Genomic DNA, 9973 nt, shown 5'->3' with positions numbered 1-9973 from the left:
GGAGACTTCGGGATGCTGGCCTTCTAGGCAGAGTTCCTCTGTCCAGGGTCTGTGTTCTTTTGTCCATCTTAATCTTTTCTTTTTATTGGCCAGTCTGAGATATGGCTTTTTCTTTGCAACTCTGCCTAGAAGGCCAGCATCCCGGAGTCGCCTCTTCACTGTTGACGTTGAGACTGGTGTTTTGCGGGTACTATTTAATGAAGCTGCCAGTTGAGAACTTGTGAGGTGTCTGCTTCTCAAACTAAACACTCTAATGTACTTGTCCTCTTGCTCAGTTGTGCACCGGGGCCTCCCACTCCTCTTTCTATTCATGTTAGAGCCCATTTGCGTTGTTCTTTGTTCTGTGCCCGAATGCATAGTACCAACTGTAAAGTTTGGTGGAGGAGGAATAATGGTCTGAGGTTGTTTTTCATGGTTTGGGCTAGGCCCCTTAGTTCCAGTGAAGGGAAATCTTCACGCTACAGCATACAATGACATTCTAGATGATTTTGTGCTTCCAACTTTGTGGCAACAGTTTGGGGAAGGCCCTTTTCTGTTTCAGCATAACAATGCCCCGTGCACAAAGCGAGGTCCATACAGAAATGGTTTGTCAAGATCAGTGCGGAAGAACTTGACTGGCCTGCAAAGAGCCCTGACCTCAACCMCATCGAACATCTTTGGGATGAATTGAACGCCGACTGCGAGCCAGGCCTAATCGCCCAACATCAGTGMCCGACTTCACTAATGCTCTTGTGGCTGAATGGAAGCAAGTATATAGAAGCCATGTGTTTGATACCATTCCACCTGTRCAGCTCCAGCCATTACAACAAGCCCGTCCTCCCCAATTAAGTTGCCACCAACCTTCTGATATTACCTCTCTGATTCAGAAGGGTTGGGTGAAATTGCGAAGACACATTTCGGTTGAATGCATTCAGTTGTGCAACTGGTTAGGTATCCCCTTACCAGTGGCGACCYGTCATTCAGGGCAGAACCCCAAAAATAAAAAGGGAGGCTTGCCTGTTTTGCATGTTATTTTGTCACATATCAGTTTGAAAACAATCTAAAAATATATATATATATCATTGAGTTAATAAAGCCRCATACAAACATGRTGTCTTTTTTGTTTTCTTGAGTAAGGCAGCTCAAAAATGCAGGTGTTTCAGCCTAGCTCAGTGCTTTCTGTGGTGGTGGGGCAAGCCAGCAGAAAAATACTGAGCGTTGCGTCGTGATTGGCTCCATGTTTTGTCACTCATGGGGACACTACGTCACCGCCAAGTCTAAGGGTAGACCTCGAAAATTCAAGCCCCTTGGGTGCTGCCATAGAGTTACATTAGAAGTGCCCATCGAAGAACGCTCAAGGTCATTGGCCACAGGTAAAATCTTAGCTAGCAGTCATCATCATGAATCAAGTCGACAATCTACTGGCAAATCCTTTTTAATCCTTSTCATATTTTAAATGTTTTATTTAACCTTTATTTAACTAGGCAAGTCAGTTAAGAACAAATTCTTATTTACAATGATGGCCTAGGAACAGTTAAGAACAAACTGCCTTGTTCAGGGGCAGAATGACCGATTTTTACCTTGYCAGCTCAGGGATTCGATCTAGCAACCTTTCAGTTACTGGCCCACCTGCTGCCCCAATATGAAGAGAAATAATGAACAGAAATTATAGATAAAACGTATCGGTGCTCATCGGCCATAAACATTACACGACAAGTTGGATATCGCAAATTCGACAATGAGTGGTTTGGAAGGAATCAGTGGCTAACTGCAAGCATTGCAAAGCAATCATTAGCCTGCTATTCAGTGGAGTGGCTGTGTGTTCTTAACCTTTATTTAACTATGCAAGTCAGTTAAGAACAAATTCTTATTTTAAATGACAGCCTAGGAACAGTGGGTTAACTGCCTTGTTCAGGGGCAGAACGACAGATTTGTACCTTGTCAGCTCAGGGATTCGATCTAGCAACCTTTCAGTTACTGGCCCACCTGCTGCCCCAATATGAAGAGAAATAATGAACAGAAATTATAGATAAAACGTATCGGTGCTCATCGGCCATAAACATTACACGACAAGTTGGATATCGCAAATTCGACAATGAGTGGTTTGGAAGGAATCAGTGGCTAACTGCAAGCATTGCAAAGCAATCATTAGCCTGCTATTCAGTGGAGTGGCTGTGTGTTCTTAACCTTTATTTAACTATGCAAGTCAGTTAAGAACAAATTCTTATTTTAAATGACAGCCTAGGAACAGTGGGTTAACTGCCTTGTTCAGGGGCAGAACGACAGATTTGTACCTTGTCAGCTCAGGGATTCGATCTAGCAACCTTTCAGTTACTGGCCCACCTGCTGCCCCAATATGAAGAGAAATAATGAACAGAAATTATAGATAAAACGTATCGGTGCTCATCGGCCATAAACATTACACGACAAGTTGGATATCGCAAATTCGACAATGAGTGGTTTGGAAGGAATCAGTGGCTAACTGCAAGCATTGCAAAGCAATCATTAGCCTGCTATTCAGTGGAGTGGCTGTGTGTTCTTAACCTTTATTTAACTATGCAAGTCAGTTAAGAACAAATTCTTATTTTAAATGACAGCCTAGGAACAGTGGGTTAACTGCCTTGTTCAGGGGCAGAACGACAGATTTGTACCTTGTCAGCTCAGGGATTCGAACTTGCAACCTTTCAGTTACTAGCCCAATGCTGTAACTGTCTCTTATACACATCTAGATGTGTATAAGAGACAGCCCTTAGCCTGCTATTCAGTGGAGTGGCTGTGTGTTCTTAACCTTTATTTAACTATGCAAGTCAGTTAAGAACAAATTCTTATTTTAAATGATGGCCTAGGAACAGTTAAGAACCTGTCTCTTATACACATCAGATGTGTATAAGAGACACCCCTTACCCTATTAGCATATTGTTTTTTTGTTTAACAGAACTCAAAATGCCCACACAGTAATCTAGAATTAGAAAAGGATTATTCATAGATAATGTCCATACTAAACCTTAGAACTTCCAGTACAAATACAATGGATTTTTCCCAAACATGGGGTCTCTGAACTCACATCTTCCCCAATTGAAGTTAAAGGAGTTACATCAGATGATGTCACCAAATTCAGGAAAGGAACAGACTGTAAARGCCAGATTAAAGAGAGGAATTACACGGGATTAGATCTGTAGCCCCCCACTGGGCAGCAGAGTAATTTAAGGGCAAATGAGAATGAGCGGTGGMTTCCCATCCACTCTTCCCATTCTAAARGCGTCCRCATGCTTCCCAGCTGAAACAGTTCTGAACAGTTTGTGCAAATATTATGACAATTTTWTGTTCGTTCTGGTCTTCKGCAAGGGGTTTTTCAGCTGTTTGTGCACATTACATTTTTTCTCGAGGCAAGCCGAAATCRGTAGCCGAAGTCTACGCCCCTTCTACGGTGATTGGTGAACAGTATGGATTCTTTAATGAAGTGTTTGTTGTCATTCAATGAGACTAATCGTTTTCATGCAACATTTTTTCACTTGAGAAATACTGCACCAAACATCTTAGTTAGATGTAAAAAGATCTCCTCGGCAGAAAATGTCAAAATTAATGACAGATTTCTTGAGTTATCTTAGATTATTTCTGACTATTTTCAGGAAGTGTATACTGGCTACGRCGTCTCAAGATTGACAAACAGTACATCTTGTACTGTTGGACAAACAGTACTTTTTTCTAACTTTTCAAGCAAWGGTCTATTAAGGGAGTATGCGAGCACACTCGTTCGGTTCGTCTAGGCGCTASCCGAACCGAAACATGCGGAAGGCTTAAGGGGTGTTACCTCTCTCTGTACCCATGTTCTGGATAATCACTGGACACAATGGACATGTGATGCAGGTGAATTGGGGATAGATTTAACCAGAGCCTTGTATTTAAAATAAAATGCTCTGGGTTTAAATAGCTCAGAATGCTGCTATCACTGGGGCAGACTTCTGCAGAGCCTATACAAATACACTCTAATTGAGTTTAGAAATGATAACTGCAGCTTCTAGGACTTGTCTACACTACGGAACATAATGCCTCTAGAGCAGCTGTAGCTCTCCTCCTCCTCCTCCTCCTCCTCCACCCCTCATACTGTAACACACCCCTCTGCTCCTGGTATGATATGACACATTAACAGTTGTTTACTGTGTGACATCCAAGTGTGAAAAATTGAAAAAAAATTGCTCCACCAATGCCAGATGGCATCCAAAAGATCTAGCCGAAATCACATGAATTACATGTGAGTATCAATGATGACATCACTGTTCCTTTCTGTCCATATAGTTCAGTCCTAGATGACATGCCAGTCCACTCTAACTTCCACCCTCTACATCAGCCACAACACAGTCAGTAGCTCACCACTTTAAGACAACACCATGGCAACAAACATCATTACCACCAAATATTTATCCAAAAATAGGATCTCACAGTATAGTATGAAAGAACGCAAACGAAGAAAAAAACCACTATGACAAAACAAGACATGAGTTATGGCACGAATGAGAGCAATTTTCCTATGCAAACAAGTCTCAAATCAAATGTTTGGTAAGATAATGACATTAGGCCGAGCAAGCCTCTCCGCAGTTTCATATTACAGATCTATTAACAGAGTACAATCACTATTTGATACCAAATGCCAACGAAAAAAAACCTGGGGAAAGACCTTGCAATCGGGACACAATTACTTGTCAGTAACTGACGCGTAATGGACACAATTCGAGGGTCTATTTTCCWTGCCACTCGTGCTCACTGAAGGTTTTTCTAACTGTGTAGCTGTACGATTAATAGATCAAATTTGTCTTTAAATGCAAATTATTTAAATGAACTATGTCCTTAAATGTGTCAGTTTATTTGAGTCAAATCAACTGTTGTAATCTGATTGTGCCAAAGCGCACTAAAACTCACGGTGTCGTTTACAATGAACGAAAAGCTAAACAATTCCCATTGTAAGTTGGCTTTCAACATGTTTTGTTTCAGAAGCCTACATAACGGAATTTTGCTAGCGTACTTACATGTACTCGAATCGTAGGGGACCGGCTATGATCACTAACAACAGCAGGGACTGGGCATTTGTGCGCYGCAGCAACAGAGAGCGTGAAAGCCCATTTACGGCGAGCGCAGCCTGTCCCGGTTAAAAATATAACCCCCTCCCCTCGCCCGGGCGCTACGGCATGCCACATGCAGGGGCCAAGGCTGGGAGAGCTATAGACTGCAACTGACAGAACCAATACAATGTCAGCACACTGTCAATAGAGCATGGTCTTCTCTATCGTTTAAGCTATGATTGGATGTGTTMAATTTCTTTGCAACAGCATAGGCTGCACCTACAACGTCAAGTCYGGYCATTTCATGGATCAAGATACGCTTGAATAATGATAACTTGAAACCGATGACACTTGTATTTATCCAAATATGACTCAGGAATAAAATTCTGTTTGAAAGTTAACCCAAAATACTGTAATGCAAACTCATTTGAGAAGTACCCTACCACCTCTCAGTATAAAACACTGCCTCCAGTGCCCAAAAAGGCACTTTGCCATTTCACTTAAAGGTAGTCAGCGAAATGACGTTGCACAAGCAGTAACGAAAATATTGCAATGAGTGAGATGCAAGATGAGCCAGATGCAAGACTTCGCTCTCAAACAGTCTAACTATGGCGGCAGGGTAGCCTAGTGGTTAGAGCGTTGGACTAGTAACTGAACGGTTGCAAATTCTAATCCCCGAGCTGACAAGGTACAAATCTGTCGTTTTGCCCCTGAACAGRCCGTCATTGAAAATAAGAATGTGTTCTTAACTGACTTGCCTAGTTAAATAAAAACTGTACCTGCGCTTGCGCACAGGTTCGCATCACACTCTCACAACGTGGAAGCCACGGGACCAAAACAGTGAAGTTTAGCATTGTGCTCCAATGCTCTTAGTTGTTGCGGAAATTGACCCACTATGCTGTTTACTTTGTGCATCTACGTCATATCGTTGACTCTGCCTTTCAATTAACAGAGTACAAGGCCCAGAATATATTGAAAGGGGGATCAGATCAGAGAGCTGGGACAGAGGCCMGTGTACAAATTAGGCAACAAGGGAGAGGGATGGATACAGCACTGGCAGTCCCACATTTGAAGAGGCCAAAGATACAACTTCTAAAATAACACCAAGTCACGGATAACTACTTAGAATAACCTCTCCCTAAGTGCAGTATGCCAGAGGAAGTCTGAAGTTTGATTCATACKCTAGCTTGGGCCACTTCAGGTCTTGAACAATAAGAATATATCTGACCTTATAAACATCATTGCACTTGACCCTGTGTGGCCATACTAAGGTCAACGGTCATGAAAGGAAAGGGTAAACAGCACTGYGGCTGTAACCACATAAGGTCGTGGAGGTGTGATAACCTTATAGCCATGTTTCTTGTAGAAAATAGTAAAACAGACATTTGGTAACACGATATTGCGAAAATATCTAAATATAAAGTCCAACAACAGGTGCTGCTCAATTGAATGAATGAAATGAAGACAGTAACACTGTCGAAAGCACTAATAATCAAATGAATTTACCTTTGCTCAAATAAAACAAGATCACAGAATGTTCTCTGTCCTGAAAAAAATGCCCCTAACATTAAAATTGCACCTCAAAACTTAAAAAGAAAGTGTATGTTATGGCCAATAAAACAGATGTACAGGTATGACCTTTCCAGGTATCTATCTGTCCTGAAAAAAATGCCCCTAACATTAAAATTGCACCTCAAAACTTAAAAAGAAAGTGTATGTTATGGCCAATAAAACAGATGTACAGGTATGACCTTTCCAGGTATCTAAACAGAGAATATATATGAAATAAAAAAAAGGGCCATAAAGAACCAAAGGTGCAGTTGGAACAATATAAAAAATAATACATTCACTTATATGCTCATACAGCAGTGTCATCCACTTGCAGCAACGTGAGATTAATAATATCCCTTGTAACAACAATATGCCTCAGTAATAAAGTAAAGCATACACATTCTGAATTATTAACATTTTGTTCTCCTGCAAAATGTTCTAGCAGCTCGTTTCTGCATTCTTACTGCCTGGTATCAAATAGAGTGGAAAACAAATCAAGCAATAATGCATTTTTGGGGGGGGGGGAAACAATAACAAAGTGGTTTGGTTAAAAGCTGAGGGATGGGCCTGGGGAAATGGAACCACTCTCAAATTCAAAGACAGAGCTATGGATGCAAGGACTGACCATCTATGATATAAAAATGATAGGTTTAAACATGTTTTGAGGTTATACAGTGTTTGTTTACATTTACATTGTTCACAAACATTGGAGTAAAACAAGCTTATATTTTGGTTTCTGATGGGCTACGACAGTTGAACTAAGCTCATGAGGCATTTATAAGTTATATTCTTCAAGAATTAATGGGTATGTATTATTAATTTATAAGTAAAAAAAATGGATGTAGCAATTAAGGATTCTAGCTATAAGCTAATTTGTTGTAGTAGAGCAATATATTTGTTGTAATTTAAATTAATGTCAACTTTCCTTTTCCTTCCACTTTTGAGTTTTCATGCAATAAGAACAGCCGTTTCTACAYCGCTTGATATAAATGTATTTTTTCATAATACGACACTAGTCTTCAGAAATGCATTGCAGATAAAACCAGTCAAGATTTGGATATTCATGTTGAACAAATTACCTTTAAAGGCGCAACGCTACATAAATGTTTTGACTTTTAAATTGATGATATACCCATTGATTGTTAAAGAATATAACTTATAAATACCTATTTAGCTTAGTTCAACTGTCRCACCCCATCGGAGCCCAACAAATAAGCCTGTTTAACTTCATTGTTTGTACATAATGTAATTGTAAACAAACACTATATAGCTTTAAAACAAGATTAAATCTATAATTTTAATATCATGGATGGTCAGTCTTTGCATCCTTAGCTCTGTCTATGAATTTGAGATTAGTTCAATTTCTCCACCCCCCATCTCTCAACTTTTTACCAAAACAGTGGCATGGTGSCCACTTTATTTCTTAACCTGCAGATTTATCTTCTAAATATTTTCACTTTTACTTCCATTCCAAAAMATTCTACATTTCGGTATAGGTACATCGGATCTTACGGCACGAGAACCCTCAGTGTTCTATAGGCTAGGTAAAAGGATTCCAAGGGAAATKAACCTCTGTCCCAGCTCTCCTCCCTCCTCTCCACATCCTGCCAGGTTATGAGTCCTCAGGCGCACACCAGGAAAGGGTGGGAGAGGGCTCTGGAAGCTGAGATGCGATTGGTCGGGCTGAACTCTAGACATTGCTGCAGGCAGAGAGCAAGTGTATGCTTTGAAAGTACAATAGAATTCAATGATTCATTAACTTGGAAAATGCCTTGTAACAGAAACATGACTCAAAATGTGTATATTGTACATACAAGGAGCAGGTTGTTCTCCTCCTGGCCCAGGTTGGATAAGAGCTGGGTGCAGGGGTCTCTGGGGCACCAGCTACGGGAGTATGAGATGGGGCTCTCCCTGGGCCAGTCCTCCTCACTGGGCAAGCCAATCACCCTGTGGGACATGGGGAAGGGCACAGACACACCCCCAACACAAGGCACTGGTAAAACACACATCATACATTATTCAAAAGCTTATCATAAATGACCGATCAAAAGCAGGGCACGGTAGAAGAAAAAACTCACTCAAAGATTTTCTGGAGCTGCTGAGCCTCAGTGTATCCACGGAACAACGGTCTCAAAAGGAACAGTTCGGCAAAAATGCAGCCAGCGCTCCACATGTCCACGGAGGACATGTAACCAGAGTGGAGCAGCACCTCGGGGGCCCTGTACCACAGTGTCACCACCTGAAGAGAGAGAGGAGRGAAAGGAAGGGAGAGGGTGTGAGACGTTGGATGGGACATAAGAGAGAAAGACACTTATTACTTTTAAGTATAGTTCCTTTACCTTAGTTAGGCTGGGGGACAATGGCACCGTGACAATTGAACAGATTGTGCATTGAAAGGAGGATGTTCTACTCTGTAGACTTACACAGGGTGTAAGGGCGATGTGATAGGTGTAGATGCGCGCCAGCCCAAAGTCAGCGATCTTCACCTCTCCACGGCTACTAACCAGTACATTCTCCGGCTTCAGGTCCCGGTGCACCAGCATGTTGGTGTGCAGGAAGTCCAGCCCCTGCAGCAGCTGCACCATCACATCCTGTACAGACAGGAAGCAGCATGACAGCATTGCTCAAACACTTTCTCTGACTGTGGCTTATTCTGGAAAGATCTGAGGACATCTGTTATGAAAAGTTCAAAAGAGAGTACAGTAAAATGTTATACAAATTCTTAATGGAGTGCTTTGGAGTCATTGAGATTTTATTCAGCTGCAGGTATGTAAGGGGRAGAATTCACACCTTAATTTTGTCAAGACTCAGTCCAGTGCTGGGGACCGTGGTGAGGAAGGTAGACAGGTCTTGGTCGATGTACTCAAACACCAGCGTCAGGTCCAAACTCCTGTTCTTCAGACCAGCAGATACGTCCAACAACCTTTTAGTAAGATCAGCAATTAAGGGCAATCATTGTGAACCATTTCTGCTGATGAAATGGCATGACACCATGGTATACAATTATAAAACACCATCAAACTGATTTTAAACCTAAAGATAATTATGTATAATTCATAGGCTATGCAAACATTTTCAGATATAATTACATTCCAGAAAAATGAACTTACTTCACAATGTTGGGATGGTTGAAATACCCGATCTTACGCAAGAGCGCCACCTCTCGGATCATGAAAGCAGGAATCCCACTCTCCGTGTGTCCGGGTATGTTCAACTTCTTCACCGCTACGAGTCGCTGTTGATCGCGGACCTCTCTGGCCTTGTACACTTTGCCATATGCGCCTTCGCCTATCTCTGCAAGTATTTCATAATTCTGATGTTCATCGCACCCATTGACCTCCATGACCGGCCGATTTCGTAGTTGGTTGCAACTAGGATGGAATAGA

The 9973-nt window shown here is 41.6% G+C and overlaps 1 protein-coding gene and 1 pseudogene across 1 annotated transcript; both read right to left on the bottom strand.

The window, feature by feature from the left end:
- The window catches only part of LOC111981415 (uncharacterized), a 52872-nt pseudogene extending 47382 nt beyond the window's left edge, over window positions 1–5490 (bottom strand).
- A 1205-nt stretch (window positions 5491–6695) lies between these two features.
- On the bottom strand, window positions 6696–9973 carry LOC111981062 (cyclin-dependent kinase 6-like). Its single transcript, XM_024012191.2, has 6 exons — window positions 9698–9973; window positions 9378–9510; window positions 9011–9178; window positions 8666–8826; window positions 8402–8534; window positions 6696–8287 (listed from the first exon to the last, which is right to left on the bottom strand). Exons 1-6 carry the CDS (start codon window positions 9928–9930, stop codon window positions 8210–8212), a joined length of 906 nt encoding a protein of 301 aa, XP_023867959.1. The 5' UTR covers window positions 9931–9973; the 3' UTR covers window positions 6696–8209.

The sequence above is a fragment of the Salvelinus sp. IW2-2015 genome, linkage group LG20, assembly GCF_002910315.2.
Source record: "Salvelinus sp. IW2-2015 linkage group LG20, ASM291031v2, whole genome shotgun sequence".
Taxonomy (NCBI): Eukaryota; Metazoa; Chordata; class Actinopteri; order Salmoniformes; family Salmonidae; genus Salvelinus; species Salvelinus sp. IW2-2015.
The sequence above is the reverse complement of the archived record's forward strand: the minus strand, read 5'-3'. Positions and strand labels throughout refer to the sequence as shown.

Coding starts and splice junctions, on each gene's coding strand:
- LOC111981062 (XM_024012191.2), bottom strand. CDS start 9,930: ATGGAGGTCAATGGGTGCGATGAACATCAGAATTATGAAATACTTGCA. Junction 9,511..9,697: donor AACCATCCCAACATTGTGAA/GTAAGTTCATTT, acceptor TCTTACTAAAAG/GTTGTTGGACGTATCTGCTG. Junction 8,535..8,665: donor CAGCTCCAGAAAATCTTTGA/GTGAGTTTTTTC, acceptor CATGTCCCACAG/GGTGATTGGCTTGCCCAGTG.